The sequence below is a fragment of the Aythya marila genome (genome assembly GCF_965140915.1).
Source record: "Aythya marila genome assembly, chromosome: 1".
Classification (NCBI taxonomy): Eukaryota; Metazoa; Chordata; class Aves; order Anseriformes; family Anatidae; genus Aythya; species Aythya marila.
The window spans coordinates 171,762,810-171,786,694 of NC_139042.1; the positions used below are offsets into that span (position 1 = coordinate 171,762,810).

The window sequence follows — 23,885 nt, forward strand, 5'->3', positions numbered from 1 at the left end:
TCCCTGTCTGGGAAGGAAACCACACGTGTGGGGTTCCCCCTGGCATGGAGCAGAAAAGCCCATCTGCTCGCCAGCCTGGGACACTGGGAACACACCAGTCTGCTGTCCTGACTGCGGGGCTGTCTCCTTTGCCAAAATGGCACAGTTCAGAGAGCCTGCCCTGATTAGTATTCCAAAAGGACTGGCCCTTGTTACCTGTGAAACTGTCCACTGGCTCCATTTGGCTGAAATAAGCAGTTTACAAAGGAAGGGTTCAGAGGAGGAAATTCTTCCACAAAGCTAGGACCTCTGACTACTTCTGATGGACCCGCAGGGAACAGAAAGCCTACTGACGGTTGGTTTGGCCTCACACCTCCTGAACATCTGCAGGGATCTGTGAACTGGAAAAGGTTTTGTGCATGCCACAGCAATTCAGCCATCCACTGAGAACTTCCTAAATTACTACAACCTTTCAGCGTCCAGCTATGAACACCAGCAGCACACAGACCCATACGCTGCTCCTCTTGGGCATCCCATTACAACTTGGCAATTCTTGTGTGCTGGAAGGCAGACTGGGCTCTTCTGCAGACAATATTCAGCTGCTTCCTTCTGTTCTTGCACTGAATAGTTTTCCTGTCGGTTGGACCTGGGTTTTTAAGCTAAGCACAACAAAGGAACCATGCAATGCCAAGCGACTAGTTACTTATTCACCAGCACTGACTCCAAGCTGTAGGGCATGAAAACCTTTGTGAAATGTAACATACACTGTTTGCATGGTCATGACTTCATCCCCTTCCGTCTGCCTCAGTGCACAGAAGAAAATAATAATGCGTATAAATTTAACTATCTCCTGTATACCAAAAGGTTTTCTTCCTGCTCTATTAAACAAAGAGTTGCACTGTACATTAATCCCACTGGAAAAAGGGAACAACCACAGCTGCAAGTATGACTAATAACTGACCCAGACTGTTACAGATGGCAAACAAATTGTCTCAGAAAAATCTGTGAAGATAGCTCCCTTTTCAGGCTGCTATTGTATATACGAAAGTAAAATTCTATTGAGAAATAAAGAGAGGTTTCTACTTACTGATACAAGAAATAAGATCATTAAATCTTTCCTTAGGAAAGACAGGATTTTCCAGCCCTCGGAAATAGAGCTTCAGTACTCCAGCAACTGAGTTAATGTCGTGGTTACTTTGGTCATCTGCCAAAGGATTTTCACCTTAAAAAGTAAATAAAGTGAATCAAACACATGCAGGAGCATTCTTGCATGCAACATTTTTATAAATGAATGACTTTGTTTGTTTGTTTTGGTTTTTTGTTTTTACTATGTGGGAGGTGACAAGACAAGCATTCAAGTAAGATAATAAACATTGCTTTAGAAATCCCAGGCCTTTCACTGTAGAAATTACACTGAAAACAGTAGCCTAAATAAAGCTTCCTTTACGTTACATAACGTAGTGATCTCTTAAGTCCTGAACTTCCAACCAGGTATTTATGAACATCCTATGATTTACTAGTAGTAAAATAAAAAAGCTGTATGTTCTTAACTGAATAGAGTTTCTCAGACTATTCTTTGGGAGCTTACATAAAACAAATGGATTATCTAACTCTTTGAATTGCAAATTTGTCTTCATTATTTAAAACTAAAGCATTCAGGAATATTTACAACCATTTAGTGAAAAGACTTTATGGAAAGTGAAAACCTAAGGCCCTTGACTGACCTATTTTAAAGACTTAATCTTTATTTTGAAACATTTTAAAATGTATGCACTTTCCAGACTAACACTACCTAGAAGCAGTGAACAACAAGGCAGATGCAGAAGTTGTAATGCAGGAGAACACGCCCTCACTTAGCATGTAAAAACAGCTTCTTCATCTATCTTGTTAAGGACCAGATCAAGTTGAACAAGATATGCAACTAATATTAGCGAGAAAAATACTGGGCATCTTTTTTCATGCTTTTAGTCATAAGGTTTATTCCTTGAAGAGTTTTCTCATTAGCAGATGATCTGCAAAAGTTTCTTCTGGAAACTAATAAGAAAAAAAAAAAAAAAAAAGGTTCCAAAACCCATGAAAAGAGAATGTAAGATGAAACAAACAAACAAACAAAACTAAGTAACTAGTGTTGCTTTAATGTAAGTAGGGGATTGGATTGGAAATGCCCTGGATCCTGTCTCCCCTAGCAGAGGAATCCTAGGTTTGCTGTTGCATTTTACATTCATGTGTAAAAAATCATTTTCAATTCCTGGTATCTTTCCCATAATTCCTCCTCTGGGGCTGAAGTTTCCTTGAGGAACGAAAACCGTGGTTAAAAATGGAACAGCTCTTTCACAGCCTGTATTTGCATTGATCCTGTATTTGCACTGATCATGATGTCACTTTGGCAGAGGGACTAGGAACTCGAGCACTCATATTCCAGAAGATCAAGTAACAGCATTCTCAAATTGCATTAAGTAGTCTCTTGAATGTAATTAAAAACATAATCTTTCCTTTTTGAGGATCTTTACAATAAAATAAAGACTAACTTTTCCTTGCAGTTTACCATAACAAAAGACTAATCCAAGAGACACATGAACGTCTACACAAAAACATCTCCAAGCTCCTGGGACATAGTATGAGAAAAACATGTACGTGTCATCACTATACTTCACCTTTAAGCGTATGACAGTGCAAAGTTTAAGGTGTAATACAAAAAGTGAACAAAATTCTTAAACAGACAAGAAAGTAATTAGAATTAAAAACATTTTAAGTGTCAGATATTAAGGAGCTTGAATAAGCGAAAATGCAATTACCTCTCTCAAATGAATTTTTAATATCATTGACTTCCACCTGGGAACCAGACACTCTAAAAATTCCCTGATGCTGAAGACCTGCAGCAAAGATGGGAGACAATGGTGGGAAATTAATCTATTTTATAAATACTTTTCACCTCTAGTTTTAAAAAAAAAGCTGTAGCTGTAAATGCATCATGCAAAACATGCACGGCTAACTTCAGTAATGATATGTCATAACACATTCCATTGCTTACCATATAAATTGATAAATCTGATACAGCTTTCCACAATGAGAGGAATGACTTGTCCTGAATCCTGGAAAAGCAAGAGAAGAAAGAGTGTACTGCAGATGTGAAAAAGGAAACCTCCCTACTCTGGAATGAATGTGAAAATGGGTTTTCTTGGTCAATCCAGATGGACATACAGTGCTGCCAAAAAAACACATAAGAAAATATATAATTTCTAACAGAATTCTCATCCCATTTAGGGACGGAGGGAAAGGAACAGGTGAAGAGAAAGGATTAAGGTTCTTAATGAAAATAATTGAATCAGGAAATTCACAAACTTTGTTCTCTAACTCTGTCACTGTATCTGGCTAACACTGTATGTGACATCTAAGCTCATGCATTTATTTTAGATTTTTGAAGCAAAATGAGTTAAAGCAGTGAATTTGCCTTTAGTTTATTATTGACAATAATACTCCATGAAGAAGATGATCCTTCTGCATTTATTTAACTTACCCCATTTTTCCCCAGAGGAAAAAATCTTACGTGGGCCTAATTACATAGGGTCTAATTCCTGGAGGTGCTCTTTTTGTTTGCTAAAAGTTATTGTCAATAAGCAGTTGACAAAGCCTTCTCTGGATCTGCTGGACTATCAGAAAAGTTCTTGGAGATGAGCTACCCAATGACATTGCGTGGGGTACTTACTAGCTGTCTCCCTCCTGACCTCCCTCCTGATTTCTGTATCCTAAAATACAGCAGACAATGTCTTGGCACATTATTTCAGGCTGCACTAACTCTGGTAATACACTGAATGGTGAACTGCAGCCACTTTGAGTTAGGAACATTGGTTAGCTGCCCCTTCAGCACAAAGGCATTGGGAAAGGGACGTCACAGCCTGCTCCTCCCCACCTTCAACTGGCAGAATCACTGAATCTTCTAGGTTGGAAGAGACCTCCAAGATCACTGAGTCCAACCTCTGACCTACTAACAAGTCCTCCACTAAACCATATCACTGAGCTCTACATCTAAATGTCTTTTAAAGACCTCCAGGGATGGTGACTCCACCACTTCTCTGGGCAGCCCGTTCCAATGTCTGACAACCCTTCCAGTAAAGAAGTTCTTCCTAATACCCAACCTAAACCTTCCCTGGTGCAACTTTAGCCCATTCCTCCTCGTCCTGTCACCAGGCACGTGGGAGAATAGACCAATAATGAATCAAAGCTCTGGATCTCAGCCATGGTCCAGCAGCCAGCTTATAGGTACATCTTTAGTTAAATAGAGGTGTTTTAATAGAGGAGAAAAAATGCTGGTGGTGGTAGGGGGAGAGGATGACTACACACTAATTTTCAGTGAGCTGTCTTTTTCCTTCAAACTGCTGATTTTCCAAAAGAACCATCACGGTCCTTCAGTTGTTTTGGCACTTTAAAAAATGGATGTTTTACCCCATGCACATTAATGACTACAAGTTATCAAATATCTATTAGAGATACAAATCATATGATTAAAATTATGCTTGTGTTGGAAAAAATTACTGTTTCATAAATAATAGGTACCTTCAAACTTCTCATCTTAGAAGCTATAATTTTTCTTTCCAAATGAATTTCAAATATGTAAGCGCTCAGAGAATTGACTAATTCATTTGAAAGTTTAATATAAAACTAGTCTGTATTATAAAATCATGAATTCAAAGGCACCCTGTAACTCAGCATACACATTTTTTCTTACTAGTCCTTCTCATTTTCATGCTAAATTACACTAACAGGAAGTTTATGAATTAAGCCCAAGTAGATGAAAAGCCAACTGCTAAAAAAAAGCGTTTGAAAAATAACACACATTGAAGCAATGAAACAATGCAATTCCTGAGGCAACCTAACTCCTGTTTTTCTGTGTACTGCATATTGTTTTAGTGGGGTTTACAAAAGACTGTAACAGTAATGATGCTATTTAAGTTGTGGCTTGTTTATCTTTTAGATCAAAACCTAGCAAACACTGGTTAGCCAAGAACCACTAATATCTTTCTGAGTAGTGTCATGATTCAGCAAGAGATGAACAAAAAAACCCAAACAAACATGGAACAGGTCAGTTGCTAAATGAGGAATACACAGTCATCTTCACAGACATTGAGCACGCTGGCCCTCCACAAAAGCAGAGTATTAGAAACATGCCCAACATGCACCCGTATCTCCTGTTAGTACACTGGTTCATGCAATAAATGTAAAGCCTCTGAAGAGACGGTGTTTGCAGTAAGAAATTACAAATATATTACTTTCTTACTTGTTTCTTGGGGGAGTCTGCTCAGAACCACATACAACTTCATAGTTAAGAGATTCTTTTAAATAACATAAACCAAAATCTTTGGATTTGGGATCTAATGACAAGAAAAAGTCTGAAGTAACAATTTGTGTTGGTGAAATTCAAGAACAGTGACCCTATTGCTACTGTGAATTTAATTTGATGTATGTAGTCAGTGACTGTATGTTTGGGACTAATTGTTGTATCTGATGATGCAAAAATGGAACAAAAAGCAATTTGTATTTCACTAGCTGTAACCCCGCATGTGTGTCAGAATGACACATCCCTATGAGGAAGGACCTGTTCTTTGTGCAGGGACGACTTCATAGGTTAGCTCCCACACTGCCAGATCTGTCATAAGGCTACCTACTTTTTCCTTTTGAAAGACTATGTAGAAATCTCTCCGCTTACAAGTAAGCTCTGTCACCCACATTGCCATGTGGTACAACCCTCTTCAGCATGAGAGAAAACGACAGGGTAGCATTTCTCCAAATTTCCTCTGTTCTTCCCTAATACAGGGCCTTTTTGCTGTGGAATTGTTTTTTTTTTCTCCTTACTTTCTCCCTTGAGCAAGAAACCATTCATGATATTAATCTCTGGCACCATGTGATGATTTCCTGGAAGTCTTTGCACAACACAGCACCACCAGCATAATAATAATCATAGTTTTTCCACACAGTTGTACTGAGGCTGGTTGAAAGCTCAGTTCAAAGACAGCTAAACTATTTTGGTGCCACTGAGCACAGAATTTGTTTTGCAAAATATTTGCTGCTAACTATGCTGCACAGAAAGAAAAAAAAGGACACATGTAACATTCAAATTCAGTTTGCAGAGCTTGCAGTCAGGAATTCCATTCACTGCATTTCTAAATGTATTGCTACATATTTTTTGAAGCTTGCTTTCCTTTATCTTTGTCAGCTGGTGTCCAAAACCACTAACTGACTGTGATGGGGAGGTGTTTGTTAATGAATAAGGGAATATCCATCATTTAAGACTACAATCACTCCGCAGTTATGCCAAGTTCAGTTTTGCCTGCTGTACTCGTAATATCATTTCTTAATGCAAACTTCCCCCTTCAGCTTAGTGAAAGAACTAATTTTGAGCCAGGCGTGAATGAAACCCGAGAGTGAGGCAGAGATGGTTCTCTTTTCACCAGAACTATACCTGATGTCTTGTGTGAGAGTTCCTTCGGCCTCGGCTAGAAGCATTATTAGAAATAAAAGTATGAGAAAGAAGAAGATAGTAAATACAGCAAAGATATAAGATCCGTAATAGTGGTGATCACAATTTCACGCAATATAATAAATTCCTAAAGTCAAAGGAAATCAAAAGCTGGATATCAAACCCAGGATGATACTGCTTCTTCATAGACTTCGAATATTGAATGTAACTAAAATGGCAAGCCAGAAACTGTGCCAAGTTGTGGGGTACACCGCTATATCCCCTATTTTCTATATGATGCTGTTTCCTAATAACACCAGGCTGCCAATCCTATCCCTACTTGATTACCAAAACTGTAGGGAGACTATTGTGAGAAATGAATCCTCCTCTTTCCCTCTGACTTCAGGAAGTATTATATTGATCAACTGGGAAAGAAAAGAGCCCCAGGACAGACTTAAACATAATGATCTGCCTCAGCTCACGTGAGGCCGTGACCATTATAGTAGGAAGTGTTGAGATCAGCCACTCCAGTGGCTGGTACCAGTACCTTGATGAATGACTCCAAATCACCATTAAACAACTTAGCACTATACTGTGATCGGGGTCTGGGCTTCCTGTGTTTCTGGGGCTTAGGGGGAAGATTTGGAGGCCTAAGGGAAGGGAATATGATTACTGAGCAAGTAGAATTAAGTCATACAATAAAATGAAATGTTTGTAAAGTCACGGCAAAACAACAGCGCATTGCAAAGGGAGAAATAAACACATTTCTTATCAAGCAGACACTTTCCATCAAATTTAACTGTAACACAATGATTAAAGAGTGAAGAACTCCCCCATTAAAATGCATTACTTATGGATAAATACTGACATTCTTTATGGACTGTTTTACAGTTTTACCATACACATTTATTCCAAACAAGGCACAACTGCAATGGCCATTTCTTGTCACTGTCATGCACGAAATGTGCAGCCAACACTGGAATTGGTGCTGCCAGCTGCGGCAGGACATGGGGCACTCGAAACACCTCAAGCAGAAAAGTTACTACCTGCCAGAGCAGCTTCAAATTCAAATTGAAACCACTCAGCACACTCCCAAGATGCTTCAAAACCAAACTCTGCATTTTCAACTTGAGCCAGCAACAGTACGCAGCTTTAACCTTCCACATACAACCATCAGCATCTTTACACGGGGAAAGAAACACTTTGCAAATTAGCTAAAAGGAATTAAAAGGATGTTATCAATGTAGAACAAATAAACAAAAGCAGCCTGGCAGAAAAAAAAAAAAAAGAAAAGAAACAACACACAAAACTTTGGTCTGCAAAACATTCACCTTGCATGTTAGATGTTACGCATGTGATGACTACGACTGAAAGCGATTACAGGAAATAAATATTTTTCTTATTTTGTGAGTGTTATGGCACTCCCCATGCCAACAGCTTCTCTAGTGCCCCTGCATCAGCAGCCCAATGTTTCTATGGCTTCCTCAGGAATCAGTAAAAAATTACAAGGTTTTGGGGAAACAGTAAGGAGCACTACTTCAAATCATAAAACATGAAGTGGTGGGACTCTGGTCCATTCTTGTACTACCTGCTATTTATTTAAAATTCATCTTTAAGAATACCCTCTTCCCTTCTACATTTTAACTTTGATCTTGAAGAACATTATCATTTGCATGTCTTACAGACTGGAAACTTAACCAAACCCTGGGGTAATGGATAGGTGCTACCCAGAGTGGGGAAACTTGTCCCAAGGATCATATGGGGAGGACCTTCTCCCTCAGAGCTTCTTTTTCTTAGTGACCGGGTGTGAGAAGACAGGAGTTAACAGGGCTTCCTCCACTTCACCAAGGTAAAATCATTGCCTAGATCCATTGTTTTCTTTCTGCTTACAGAACAATGAATTTAGGATGAGGTGAGCCTAATGAGTCACCTAAGTTGGAGTCAGGGAAGAACATTTTTCTCATTAGGCATAACCTTGCTGACTTCCAGGTACTGCTGGTAGCATCTGGGGTCAGAGTTTAAGCCTCAAAATCAATGTCAGCAATTGGGAAGAATGCTCCGATTTGTCACCACTTTTCAACCGGGGTCACGTAAGGAAGGAAGGTGAGTAAGTCCAGCTGATGGAGCTGAAATGGACAATGAATCAGTGGGAAGAGGAAGAAAGGAGCTCTTAAGTCTGTAGAGATGTTCCCAGGAACATGGGGGCCACACAGAAGAAATTATACAAAACCAAGTGGTCTAGCAAATGCAGAGCCAAAGCTTGATCCAAATTTTTAGCTGGAAGGGCAAAACTTCTGTTCATTTTGTTGTTATAGTTGTTTTGTTTTGCTTTGCTTTGTTTTTAATTCAAGATATGGGGTGGCAGCAAAGTCGTTCCTATCCAGGAAACAAAAAGTAGCAAGAGAAGGCACTGAGCAAGGATGTATTGACTGGAAAGGGCAGGGAAGAAAGAGACCAGGAAGGTTAGTCTGGATGTTCCTGCTGCCAGCAGTACAGGAAAGGTGGTGCCCAGAAGCAGCAATATAGGAAAGTGGCAGCTGCAAACTCACAGTCTGATGCCCTCGGGGTTGCAGCATGCCTGTCTGTGTTTATGTCTGGAAGCAGCCTCACAGGTGTGGCATTACACAACCAAAATGTATGTGCTGCACAAAGCGGGGAGACCTAACACAGTCTCCCTTCTTTTCTGTGAAGGTGTAGACCCATTTAAGTATCAAATGCATGGATACTGAGGGAACCAGGTATTTTCTTCTGAACTGTGCATTCTGCTCAATAAAGATTTTTTTTTTCCTAGCACCAAAAATCCACCTGCAATGTCCAAATTCACAAATATTTTCAATGATTTCCCTGCCTCTCCCATCACTGACACTGGCCTAAGCAGCTCACAAGAATGCTGAAATGTTAAAATGCTGAATGTTAAAACACACAGTGCCTGTACACAATTTAAGTAACAACAACAATAATGTTACACATCATTAGGAACTTGCTTTATACTGTGTGATTTCTATTTTATTTTCCATTTGTAGCTCTCTAAACCAAGTTAAATAAAAATGTCTTACCTTGTTGTCATGTATTCAGCCCTGTGACCTAGAAAAGTTGAATAAACAGGAAACAAAAATGTGCATGTTTTAGGTAGATTTTCAGTTGTTTGTAACTAAATTATGCTTGGTAAATTGCTTTTAACCCTAACGCTCACATTACCAGCAAAAGATAGACAATTATACAACTAATAAGGCAATGCGGTTATCTACCATCTCCACAGCTGCATTTAAAATCCAAACATAATCCATGTTATGGAACAACTTCTAAGAACCCTGCGCACTATAAAGGATCATTTGATACTGTAAATAATTTGAAGCAAAACTCCAAACAATGCCTATTGGTTTTTCGAATGTATTTTCTTTGGCTAAATCAGTACAGAGGTAGAGCTGTGCCAGTATTAGATTACATTTCCCCTGGTGCCTTGTGCCTAAACCTGTTCAGTGCAGAAAATACAAAGCTCTGATGGGTTGCTGCTCAAAGACTCCTTTTCATTTGTGTAACTGCAGGAAAAAAATACAACACTATCACTGGGAAATTATGCAACACAGACATAAGAGTGACAACTGCATGGAACTGTGCAGAAGCAAATACTGTACTCCAGAAAGGTTCATGGATAACATTTGCAGAACAACAGACCAGTCAGTCAGGCATGTGCCCCATGGAAATGCATGATAATGAGAAGCAAAATAATCAAACAGTAGGATGGTCCTGGTATGGTAAGTTCCCACCAGTCTTGTTTTCCCAAAGGGAGATCGCACCCTGTAAATTTACTAGAATTCTTTGAATGTGTCAGTAAAATACTGGGTAAAGGAGAATCAGTGGAATTAACTTCTTCAGAAATGCAAGGTCCTCTGATAAATGTCTTCACAAGAGGCTAACACGTAACTAAACAGCTATGAATTGAATAGCAAAATATTATCACTGATCAAAAATAAGTGAAGAAAAGGAAAACTGAATGGAATTAAATGGTCTATTTTCATCATGACAAAAGTGTAATGGTCATTTACTCAAGCCTTCCCATCCGAACCACTTATGTAATACATTTACTGAAGTCTTAGGGATATCACAGCAGCTAAGGAGGTAGAAAATTGTGCAAATAGCTAAAATACTTTTTTATTGAGTCATGAAAAAAAACTGTGAATCCCTTCAGATGTGTTTACCAATGTCAGGGAAGAAGACACACAATGGCAAATTGAAGTCAGTATTGACAGGTTCAAATAACAGATATTAGGGAAGGAAGAATTAAATACCTATGCAGCTAGTAGAACTACAGATAACTATGCTGACTCTGAAAATCACTCTGAGCATCACTTGGACTAGCTCTACGATCCCTGTTGAATTTGAAAGTGACACCAAAAAAAAACCCCAAACTTTTAATACAGCAAAAAGAACAAAAATCAGTGATATGCAAAAGTAATATTATCTGGCAATCTCCTGGTGCACATGAAATACTGCACAGTACTGAATGCCCTCCTCTGAAAATATATTAAGCTCTTGGAAAAAAAATTAATCTCTGGCATTGATAAGATGTGCAAAGTTTGTTGGCACCTATTTTAAAGAGGTGAAAAAGAGCGATAATGAGTATGTTAAATAATTAGTGACATGGAAAGGGAAAATCAGGAACTTCTCCCTGCTCATATAATCAAGGGAAATTCACTGAGACTAAGAATTCCAATAATAAGTGCTAGTTAAGCAAGAGATGTTACAAATCCCAAGTCTGGAGGTTTTAAACACATCTCTGATATTTAATAAATGAGGGTAAAAACTATCTGGGACATAGAGTCAATTTCTTTTACAACTGCTTATTCTCTTTTTGCATTTCTCTTTGCTTGGTTCAATAGATGTGCCTTGGGTCTGAATTAACATGGATGTAAGTGTGCTTCCTATGTATAGTATCAATTTTGTTTGAGTATTCCTCATTTACTGTTCCAAATTTGCACATGCATACTCAGCACAGAGCATTTTATCTATCTTCCTTATGCAGATCATGAAAATGCATCTGCAGTGTCCATGAAGAGCAATGGTGTAGTAGCTAGATGATCAGCGGGAACAAAATCCAAATGCTGTCAGTGCTGTGGACACCACGTGTTTTTGAATAAAAGCAAGAGAGAGTGTGCCAAAGAAAATTACTGTTTAGACCATCCTCTCCCTCTCCTCTTTTATTCTTCTTCTCTTCTCTTTCTCCCCTCTCCTCCATCTCCGCCCATTTGTCAGCTGTCTTGCTGAGATGAAAGTTTCCAGAAGAGGCAGTTTGAGTGGAGGAGGGGAGCAGTTAGTTCACTTCCTAAAAAGAAATATTTTCTATACTAGCTAATACTACTAATATTTGTAATTTTACTACCCTTTCAATTCTCTATCCTTTCAATTATCCCTATTCAAGGCATGCACAGATCCCAGGTCTTCCTTCCCAGGCATGTGTGTTGTCATGCAAGACATACCTCAATAAAGTGGGGTACCCAAAATTTTTAACTCTACAGGAATGGTGGCTTTTGCTCCAAATATTGGCTTTGAGTGTGCATGTATACATTTGCGATACTATTTCTATGGCATGGTGATAGAATAACAACTATGTGCAAAAACAGTGTGGGCAACAGAAATAAACGACTTGGGGTTACAGCTGCTTGGGTCAAAGGGAATGCTTCAAACAGAACAGCCCGAGCATGCCCGAGCACGGCAGAACTGCCCAGAGTCTGACAGCAATTTATCACTTAAGACATCCCGCTGAGCAGTTTTTCTTTGGATTTCCTTTGATATAGCTCTTCCCTTACTTCTTTCCCACATGCATTACGCAAAGGATTCTACTGCCTTTTATTCTTCTCCCTTCAGTAAATGATCGTGTGTTTTACTGGGCTTCCAAATTAAAAATATTTATTTTTCCAAATACATTTTTGTGAGCATTTGGAGGAAAAAATTCCTCATTTTTGACCAACATAGCCGCATGTTTTTTTGTGGGAATAAACTTCTCAGCACTTGGAACCAAATCCTACTAAATGAAAACTTCTACGAGAAAGAATATAATATAATTAGCTGTCTGAAAACAGTTACTACCTTCTACAGTCCAGCCCTGCAAGAAAACACTGCTTATTTCATGCTTAGTTACTCCCTGGACAAGGGCTTTGTTTGGGTCTCAGCCACAGAAATGTTAATAGCTCTTTAGGCACCTTCACAACTGGATTTTTGGATCTGGTGTTTTATATTAAAAGCAAGAAAATTGTCTGATTAACAACACATTTTTTTGGCAGTAAAAAGAAAATAAATTGACATATCCTGTTACTCTTCAGAGAAAAAGTTTCCTTTCTCGTGTCTGAACTTTGAATTACAGTCTTTAACCTTCAGGAGAGGATTTTTATTCTTTGTGGTGTAATACACTTCCTCTCAAGTCTGTAGCACTCTGTGTGGCATGTGGTATGATTTTCCTTTTCCCTTTGGTCCATAAGGAAGTGCCTGCTGGGAGGGCTGCTAAGAGGTGGGCTAGAACTATGCATAGTGCCTGATTCATTGCTGTCCCAATTCATTTTTACTTCCTTTTAATTATGGGAATCTGCTCATTTGGTTTGCATTTTAAGATGTATTTTTTAAAAATTATGGAGTGTGTTCAGGACAATGGATAATTCTCTGTCATCATAATTTGTAAAGATTCAAATAATTGTACATGCAATAATGATAATCAGCAGGTATAGAGCTACGCATTTAGTTTTCATTCATTCCAATTCACAATGAGAAAATACTTTGTAGAATCTCACATTAAGTAAGTCTGTAAGAGTCTCGGTACTGGAAGTAGGTGAAGAACAACAGTGAGGTCAGGATTTAACCTATTACCTTTCATAAATGCTTCACTGAGCTGTAACACTGCAAGAAGGACTTTCATGTCCATGTTTCAGAAATGTTGCACTAGTGGGTCCATTTTAAGATATGTATCCTGGATAATTTTGCATGCTTGAAAAATATCACTTTCCCTTAACTCTTAAAAAAAAACAAGTCATCAGGAATCCTGGGGAAGTAGTGCATTTATCACAGCTCTCAAATCACCCTGCATTGATCGTGTTAGCTCTCCTTTCAGACATGAGGTTTTTCATTCAATAGTTCCATCTCCAAATATAGTCACTTGTCTAAACATATGCACAGTGGAAATAAGTATCTGTTGAAGAAATAGATTTGATTTAGGGTGTGCAGTCTTACCACTTCATCAAAAGTATGACTGGTTAAAAATCAAATCTATGCTGAGTGGACAATTGAGCTTTAAGCTCTGTCACTTCCTCCAGCATACATCCTGAATTTCAGTGTATACTTTGGGATCACTTTTAGGTTTGTTGTGTGATATTTACCTTCTCCAAGTGTCCTCTGCAGCAAGTCATGCTTTGCTTGAAGCTTTGTGATGAGATTACTACCTTCCAAATATTCTCTGAATTTCTGTAGAGATGAAGATCAATCTATTATTATGTATGTGACTTAAATCCCAGGAATTTCTGCACAATGTTTACTTCAGGTGTTTGATCTGTTATCACATGAATGAGGAAGCAACCAACATACCATGAAATAGAATTGCTCGGTTTCCTGCTGGTTAGCTCTTCTTTTTGCAATGCTAGGCTTACTCAGATATGTCTCAGAGACTGTGGACTTCACAGACTCTGTTGAGCGACTGTGCTGGAAACATTCTGACACGTCGTAGTCTTCAATGGTGACCATATCTTGTATTGTCTGCAAAGTAGCCTCTGTTGTTTTCTTAACCTGGTATTAAAAAGCACAACTTAACAAATGGAAAGATAAATACGTACCAGAACAGCCTAGAATGGAAGCTCTTTACTTAAACGAATGGTCTGGCATACTTGCCCAAACGGTGTTGTGTGAACATGAAAAATTAAATGTACTAAACCAGATATCTATGTAACACAAAAATAACATCATTAGGCTTCACATCTAGTTCTCTGCTTTACCATGGTACAATCCATAAATGTTGATGTACTCTTGTGTTGACTGTATGTGAGAGAAATGTGATGTGATTTGATTATGGTCCCCAATTTGGGGCAACGGGAAATAGAGATGACAGGCTGTGCTGAAGGGTTAACTCTTCAGCATATGCCTGAATCTGCTAGTTTCAACTTGCATATTAAAGCATCTGGCTAGCAGAGCATATTCTTCCATGTTAAAAATCCATGGCACTGCACTGTGGTATGAAGGGCAATGATGTCTGGACACAGCTGGAGGAGAGGGCTGGAGAAAGAATATTTTACACCAGTCTCACAGCACTTCCTATGGAGCACAGCCATGATGGAAACCCAGGGATGAATGCCTTGGAACAGAGGATGCAGTGTTTCCACTAGCACTGGAATAAAAGTAACTGGCAAGACTGACAAGGATGTAATTTACCTCCCAGTTCTGCTTTTCTAGACTTTTTAGTAGAGTCAACTGACTCATGCACACTTCTACACATACTTCCAGTGCAGGAAAATAACCTTCTTATGCCTGCCAACATGATTTCTCCCTCTATATCCTTACACTCACTGGTGAAAAATACCTCTCTTGTTCCTTTTGTCTTTGCTACCTTGAGACACTTTCTGAATTCAAGTGTTGTGTTTTTTTTAAAGACTACCATACAAATCTAACAGGCATTACTATTTTGTTCTAGGCATTCAAGACATGACACAGAATGAGAAAAACTCAAATCCCAAAAGCTTATCAAAAAAGCACACACGAACACAAAAACATCCCTGTACTTTAATTGAAGATACCCATTTAAACTGAGGGCCTTTAACACTGCCTTAAATTGGATAAAAGTTCAATTTATAGCCACGATGGGGCCTCTCTCTACTGCTGGAGCAGAAGAAAGAGAACAGCATTGTATTTCTGTAGTTTACAAAAAATGCATTTTGCTAGGTGAGCTATTCCCACGGCAGGCATTCAGTACTCCTGTTTATAAATAGCTGCAGCTGAAAGCATAACAGATTTTGACTCAGCTACCACAAAAGACAGTCCAAATTCCTCTGACCTTCAGAAGTAGTAATTTGGGGACTGGACAGAGCGTGGTCACAGAAGACAGTAACTGTGCTCAGTGGCTTTCTGCCACAGAACTATATGCTATAACATGCCAAAAAAATACATGCCCTGCAAGTTTTCACTGAAGCACTCGCAAAATATAGAACTTAGTACTATAACCACACGGAAAGGTAAAAGATGAAGTTTCCAAACATCTATAAAGCAGACAAGGATCTACATGCGCTTAAAAGAAGCCAAAGAAAATTCTGACAAGTGAAGCATTCATACACATATCAGTATCTCTAGGTAGTTAAACATACAACATCTGAACCAGCTGAACAAGTAGGACTTCAGAAACATAGACCTTTGAGACACTTGATATTAATTCCTGAATTGTACTTCTTTTAACACCTCTGGAACTGCCTCCAAATTCAACCTATTTGACCATTTTGTAGCAGGCATGAAAAGTGGTAGTTTTATATCTGATGCATATTTAATCTCCTAAGAAAAGACTAAGTGCAAATTCTGTGGTTTTCCATGTTTATCACATCCACAAAGCTGGCTACCAAAGGAGCCTCTACATAGCACTTTGCCAGTGATCTTCCAAATTAAGTTCTACATCAGGCTAAATGGGTCTCAGGAAGTAGTGTGAAGTGATGGGCATATGAACATGGGAAAAAAAATCAGCCTGTTTCAACTCTTTTAACTCTTTTCAGCTCAATGGTTCTCTAAAATTGAACAGCTATAGAAGAACCGAGTTATTTCAATAATTCAAAAGAGCAGTAGCATTTGAGTGTCTGGAAGCAAACATTTGGTTAAAAGAAAAAAAGAAGAAAAAAGCACCCTCTAAAATACAAGAGATCCTTTAAAAATCAAAACTACTGGATGAAATATGTGGGTAAATAAATAAAATGGTTAGGAAAAAAACATCAGGTGTTTTTTTCTCTGTTGAAAGTTATTTACACAGTAAATTTATTTTCATATTTTCATATAATTATTCACGATTGATAAATAAAAGTGTGAAAACAGACTAAAATAATTTTGGAGACAGATGTATAGAAGCATATGAATATACATATGTTTTAGCTGAAACTGAATTACCTCAAACCTCTCCTGAAAAGGACAATGAACAATACATATGCAGTCAACACATGTTGCTGTTTCGTTCTGGTTTGTTAGTATACTTGGCTCAGGCAAACAGCCATGCTTACTGCAAGCCAAATCCTGCATTCTTTTACATCCCCTGAAATGTCTCCAACAGAAAAAAAAAAAAAAAGAGGTATATAATAAGCTTTTTCTATCATGGTTCTAACTTAGCATATTTGCCAGTATTTGTTTTTAAAATTACGACAGCTCATATAGATTGGAGCCATTTTAGTGTTGTTTACGTGCTTCTGACAAGGTAGAGAACAATGCATCTTCCTGAAAATAGTGTCTGATGCATAGGCCATGCATACACAGACCTTACCTCCTCATTTTCAATTTTGAGAGTGGCCAGCCGTGACTGTAGCTGCTGATACCTAAGCATAAGCTCTGCTTGCACAGGTTGCTGGGCAGTGACTTGACAAACCTAATAAAGAATCAGAAAGAGCTGTGAGATACAAAGAAGAAAAAAATTCAAGTCTTTGGTTGCTCTCCTTAACATGAGGTGAATTCCTATCAATGCCACTAAAATGCAATAAAGCAGACAATAAAACGTAATCATCTACATTTAAAGCATTTATATGCGATGAGGTGTGGAAGTACACACCCCATTTTAGGACTACAGAGCACAGCCCTGTTTGTATGGCTGCTTTGTGTTGCTTCTCTGTCATACAGCAATGCAAACCCTGGAGTTCCCTTCCTGTGAAGATGTACACAGGTGATTCTGCATTCTGCTTTGCTACTGGCCTTTGGAATGCAAGAACAGGGCACAGCTGGGAAACCCCGTACTCTTGAAATCTCCAGATGATAAAATGGAGAACAAAGGGAAAGGGCTGCATTTCAGTGGGCACGGCTTGGAGATCTCCAGCTGCTCTCAAATAACAATCACAAGTTCTGTTACAGGAGAGAGAGGTAGTGAAAACATAAAGTCACTACTTACCTTGGTGCTGGACTGAGCACAGGCTCACCAGCAAATCTTCTGGATATGTCATAATGTGTGATACAGAATATAATAACACACAACACCTTTTATTTGGGAACTCTGAAGAAGCTCAGAACAGTGCTGCAAGTTTTGCAAAAGGTTATTGCTGATCTACTTGATTTTGGGTAGCAATAGCAGCTGTTACCATTCTGTGTCTTTGTCAAAGGGGATAAAATTTCTATCCTGGTGTATAGGAAGAGAAATAACCACTGTGGGGATATTTGTCACTATACAGACCTCATCACCCATATGAGACTGGAACTCAAATTTCATTGGTGGACAAAAAGCAGTGGGGTACATTTCCATGAATCTCTGCTTGTCACTTCGTGGCTCCAAGCTGTCAACTGCATTTTCAATGATGTCTAGTCCCTCATGCCTGGAAGTTTCAAGGTTATACTCTGCAGAAAGATATGTTCTTAGGGCTCTGTTCAGACTTGCGTGGTATCCAAGATCACAACACTAATAACAGAAAAAAGGGAGAAGAAAACCAGTTAAAAGGCAAGAACACCATTCCAATACACAAAACCATAAATTATCACTAAAATTTTATGTCCAGAAATTTTTCTGTCTTCAAAGTATTCTACAAAATATCTTGTACATCAAAACATGGTATTAGGGTCAAAACAGTAAGCATTTAGTATCCTAATTTTATTGCAAAAATTAAAGGACAGTTTTGGAAAAGAGATCAAGTGTACAAGTACAGCAATACATGTATGTTTGGATTTGTTTATCTGATACAGATGTGCAATGACTGCATTTACATAGAAAAGTTCTGGGACTCCAGCAAGAAGTGGGCTGGACTTTTACAATACTGTAAAGTATTATTGACATGTAAAGTATTATTGTCATGTAAGCCTCAGATAATCTATTTAAATATATCTTGATATACCTACGCATCTAAGTCAATGCTAGCACCTAACTGAAAATGAATCAGTTCTTGCTAACCATGTATGTGCCATGACAGAAAAACAAAAACAAAAACAAAACCACAACTGCTTCCCCCATTAGTGACTTAAAGCCCACCCAGCTCCAACCCCCTGCCATGGCAGGGACACCTCCCACCACACCAGGTTGCCCAAAGCCCCATCCAGCCTGGCCTTGAGCACCTCCAGGGATGGGGCATCCACAGCTGCTCTGGGCAGCCTGTGCCAGGGCCTCACAACCCTCACAGTAAAGAATTTCTTCCAAATATTTAATTTAAATCTCCCCTCTTTTAGTTTGAAGCCGTTACTCCTTGTAGCTAACACACTCCCTGACAGAGTCCCTCCCCAGCTCTCCTGCAGGCCCCCGTTAGGTACAGGAAGGCCACTGTAAGGTCTCCTTGGAGCCTTCTCTTCTCCAGGCTGAACAACCCCAGCTCCCTCAGCCTGTCTCCGCAGGAGAGGTGCTCCAACCCTCTGATCACATTTGTGGCCCACCCTTGGAATTGTTCTAATACTTCCATGTCCTCTGGTGCTGAGTGCTCCGGGGCTGAACACAGCACACCGGGTGAAATCATCGCCATCGATGCAGTGCCAACAGTTTCACATCCTTTCCCCTGACAGTACAAGCGTACTTACTGTAAACACCTTATTTCCCATGCTCAGACAGAGCCAGCAATACACATCATTACTAAATGCAGAGTCATAATTTATCTCTTTTATTTCTAGGGATGAGAATAACCCTGGAATATAATTGAAACCTAATTGGTAAAATGTAAATTGTGTTTGTTCCTGAATTTTAAACACCCTACATTTGCATTATTCATTACCAGTTAATATTTTAACGGAATGGCTGAATATATTTTTAAAGCGTTGCAGCAGAAGTGTATCAAGTGATTGTTTTCTTAATCCCCTCTTCCCCCCATTTAATAGTATCTTAATAGCAGAGATACTATTAGAGATAATAGTATCTTTAGCTTGTGCGCGGTGAGCTTCCAGGTAATGGCAGGAGCACTGCAAACCTCTCTGGCACCCCCATACTGGAGCATCAGTCTGCTAACAGCTGCGTACAAAGAAGTGTTCTTTATTTGAAAAAGTGTGCTTAGGCTTGACTCGGTCCAGGGTCAAACTGACCAGAAATCTGTTGGCAAGCATTCTGCAGCAGAGGAAAGTAGCCAAAATTTCTCATCTCATAGGGTGTCTGCTGGAAATTGCTGCAGTTTTAGGAGAGATTTGTCCCTGGCAGAGGACAATGTATGTCTAGGGCAGTCAGGGAGCACACCGCCTCTGCCTACCTCCATCCCTCCTGGATGCCCAGCCACAACTTAAAATCCTTCCCTGCAGAACTCAAGAGCCAAGTGATGCATTTGGGTAAAGAAGCAGTTTGAATTCAGTTGTCTGTATACCATGTTTATACACATCCCTCCTGCACAGCTATTACAAACCCTTACAACTCATTAGGAATCATGTTCCCTTCCCTTTCCTCCTTATTTAATAAAAGAGAAAAAGACAGAGAGACAGAAAGACAGACACATGCACAAGGGTAGGAAAGAGAGTTTTCAACCTATTTACCATACTTAAATCTGTGTGTTCAAGAGAAACAAACCACTACCTAAAAACTAGCTCTTGAACTATTTAAAGAAAAAGGAAAAAAGCTGTCATGTTCATTCAAACACACATGGCTTAGCCTCTTTCTTTTGCATTTATACAATGGAAGTGTGTTTCATGTACCATAACAGCCACTCAATTTTTATATTAAAGCCCATCCATATTTCAAAGATACCCAGTCCCAAAAATATTGTTTCTAAAAGGAAAAATCTCACGGTGTTTTTCTCTTGTTCTGCGTCAAATCAGATCTCATATTTAATTCACTATCGTGGATGAAAAAGACAGACTAAAAGTGATGATAAGAAAGTGGTTCAGGGAAGCTGTTTTATTTCGTGTGCATTAGTTTGAGAGAGACCTCAAGGAAGACTAAATTGAGAGGAAATAAGAAATGGAGGGCAATGCTTCATTTAGCATGGCCAACTATCCATGTGTTATAAAACTACAGGCATTTAGAGCCTGTATTTTGGAGGATTAATAGAAATCACACTGAATTACTACTATAGATGTAGGGGGGGTTGATACAGCTGTTTTACAAGTTGGAGTATAACACTGCAGCCTTGCAGCTTGATGCAAGACCTTCACTGTTTAACCCCTAATCTACTCAGTAACTACCATCTGATCAGGAATGAAAGCCTCGGTTATTATCTGCAGGTGACAACAGCTGTACAGGGTAACAAATACTGTTTCCCAGCCAAGAAAAAGGATTCCTCCAGTGAAGCAGAATATCCTGCCAGACTAAGGCTTTATTTTTTTCTTTATATTTTTTTTCAGTGTTAATGCCAGCAGAGCAAACAGGAACAAAATCCAGAACCTGAACGAATGCCTTGTGAGTGGAATTTAAAATGCCTGGATTTAGAATTTTACTTCAAAAAAATACGTAAAAGTAGAATTTGTATAAGTAGTACTATATTTTTAAAACCAAAATGAAAAATTATAAGACATTGCAACTCTTACTTCTGCCAGGCTGGCAGAAAACTGAGAGACAAAGATATTCTTAACCTGGAAACAGCTCTGCCACCATACCAACTCACAGCTATTCAGAGAGGAGAGCATTATTTTCATCTGTTAGCACTAGTGATGGTTTAGAGATGCCTACAATGGAGACAACACTTGGTGCATTTGCTCATTATTAACACTAATAATGTAAAGTACTGCTACTAAACTGCTGCTGCCCAACCCTGGAAGAAAACAAACAAACAAACAAACAACAAACCACACACCACTTTTGAGGTATTACAAAAAGGTAGATATGTATGCACTTACACATACATGCATGCATACATGATTCTCATGAAAAAAAAAAAAAAGTAGACCTAAAAGACTTGTAAAGCTCAAATGAGCAACCACACTTAGCCAAAAGAAATATGAATCCTTGAGATTCGCTCATCAGGACACTAAGGTGACAGCCTGGAGTCAGTAAGACCTGCTATCAATCTATGGGCTAGAGAGATGAGATGTCAGTTGGTGCAGTAAGACACGAAGATGAGGAATGAGAGAATGAAGTCACAGACTATGAGTTTTATTGCATTTCAGGATTTGTAAAGACTTTTGGTTGGGTAAAGTAGAGGGAGATGAGTGATGCATTTGGGATATGTGTGAAAAATTAATTTTGTAATTTGCATTTTATTCTTATTTGGAATTTAATCTGAAGCAGTCTCAAGAGCATTTACTTTCTTTATTGCACCCCAGAGTATATTTAGGCTTGAACAAAACAAACTGCAGTGCTTAGCACAGAGCTGCAACCAAACAACCAAGCTGATCTTCATTTCATTTCAGGAACAATAATAAAATTCTAATGCCAATAGAGACAGAAATTCATAAAAATGCCTTAACCTCTAAATAAGTCATGTTCTAATCATCCCTGGTACACAAACATCAACATTCAAATCAAAGGGATCTGACTGTACACATCATATTTATGAGAACTTATAATAAAGACTGTGAGCTGCATACGCTCTAGCCTAATTTTAAACTTGCTTCTGTGAATGATTAACAAAGAACCTTTACTGAATAAATTAAGTTTGTAACAGCTTAATGCTCTCTAACTTCCTAACCATCCAAAGCATGTAGACTGCAATTAGATATTTGGAAACTCCACTTTAAGGAAGATCAACACATAAACATTGTATTTATGCCAGTAGCAGAACTACAGTGAAATTAGTTTTGATCACTATTTCCTAGCACTTACCTTCAGATCACAAGAATGCATGCTAACTCTGATAGAAGTTCCTTACCTTCCTCTTATACTCAGATAAAACTCACAAACACAAATACATGGAACTCTTTAAATAAATGAGTCATAATTTGTGCCACATGGACAGATGCTGGTACTAATAGTCTGCTTAGCAGGGGTGTGTATGCTACTATTCCTCAGAAATCCACAATCTTAAAAAAAAATCTATGTATCAGACAAAGCTTATTTAATTTAGCTAAAAAGCACTCTGCTACTTCCTACATGATACACATAAGGAGAAAAACTAATCCTGTCCTTCACTTGAAAAAGATCCTACTACATATTCAAAAGAGAAGAAATATTCATCAGAAAAATCAAATTTCTCTAGAACAATATGGTGAGAGCAGAAATACACTGTACGTATCAAATCCTGCTTATCCCCCCACTTCTCTGCAAATGTTGGTCCCAGCCTTCAGCTCACGAAATGCATTAAAGCATCTAGCTAAGACTCCAGTAATATTTTATCTTGCTTTTATCACAAGGGCTTAAGACGAACACCACATCATCATTTTAAGTCAGAAGCCCTGAGCTTTGTTAATGAAATGAACGAGTTGAACAGTTCAGACTGAGTTCATCTAAGGAACTGCAACTTAGGATTTTCCATATGAGCCTCACAAATCAAGTTGCACTGGAAAAAAATCTTTAATATATAAGTAAATCCCACAACCATCCCCAATTTTGTTACAAACAGTTCACTGTGCTCCTCCATATATTTATCCCATTTTCATCAGACATATTTATCAGTAATGTAGGAAAACATTCACTTTCATTTACAATCAACATCAACAGCTCAGGGAGATCTAAATCCCCTCCATGTTAACTGAAATTCAGACACAAAGGAGAAGTAATCTCCTTCTGCAAAGAGAGAGAGAGTTCAGGGAAGCACAGAAAGAAAAGCAGTCAAATAAGGACAAAGTAGAGGGGGTAAAGAGTGAAATAACCACCCCTGCTCTGAAAACTCAAAATCGTCCCATTACATTAGTAGATTTACAGAATGAGGTAGTCTGGATTGTTGTAACATATGGTCAGTGGGAAGTATGTCTCACATTCTGATGATATAACCCGAAAATCTTGCCAAGACTCTTGCATTTACAGAAAGTGTTTCCTCTGTCAAGTAGTAAACACTCCGTCTAGATAGCAGTGCTTTCACAGAATATTCTGATTAAATACAAATGTCTGCAAGACACTTCCTTTAAAGAAGCTCAGTCAGATTGAGTTGGCTCTGAAGCAAATTCTGGTCACACGTTTATAGCCAACTCTTACAGAACAGTGATGAAAAGGACATTTAAATTTTCCATTTAAATTCTTTAGAGAAGTGTAATTTCTAAAGCCATTTCACCAAAATAATGTTATTCATGGCTTGGAAAAAGCCACTCAAAGTAGGTATTGTTTTCCAGCATTAAGAAATATTGCAAAATGTAAATTTCTGTTAAAGAGTAGAGTTGCTAGAAAGCTCTAGACTTCATGGTTGTGTAAGTATCTCTTCAAACACAAACTCCAAAGAGTGTTATCTTTGTATATATGTACAGAGAGCTTCAGCTCGCTTCTCCTCAC

General features: G+C 38.6%; 1 protein-coding gene across 3 annotated transcripts in view; it reads right to left on the reverse strand.

The window, feature by feature from the left end:
- The window catches only part of SRGAP1 (SLIT-ROBO Rho GTPase activating protein 1), a 147,950-nt gene that overhangs the window by 24,816 nt on the left and 99,249 nt on the right, over positions 1-23,885 (reverse strand). The window contains exons 7-15 of one of the 3 annotated variants that reach the window (XM_082777447.1): positions 17,808-18,029; positions 16,914-17,015; positions 14,003-14,200; positions 13,798-13,882; positions 9,490-9,517; positions 6,437-6,470; positions 3,011-3,071; positions 2,775-2,852; positions 1,067-1,201 (exon numbers count right to left, since the gene is read on the reverse strand). In XM_082777447.1, coding sequence (XP_082633573.1) covers positions 1,067-1,201; positions 2,775-2,852; positions 3,011-3,071; positions 6,437-6,470; positions 9,490-9,517; positions 13,798-13,882; positions 14,003-14,200; positions 16,914-17,015; positions 17,808-18,029 — 943 coding nt within the window. Of the gene's footprint in view, positions 1-1,066; positions 1,202-2,774; positions 2,853-3,010; positions 3,072-6,436; positions 6,471-6,980; positions 7,084-9,489; positions 9,518-13,797; positions 13,883-14,002; positions 14,201-16,913; positions 17,016-17,807; positions 18,030-23,885 lie in introns of all 3 variants that reach the window. The other 2 variants (XM_082777446.1, XR_014318941.1) reach the window with 2 other exon arrangements.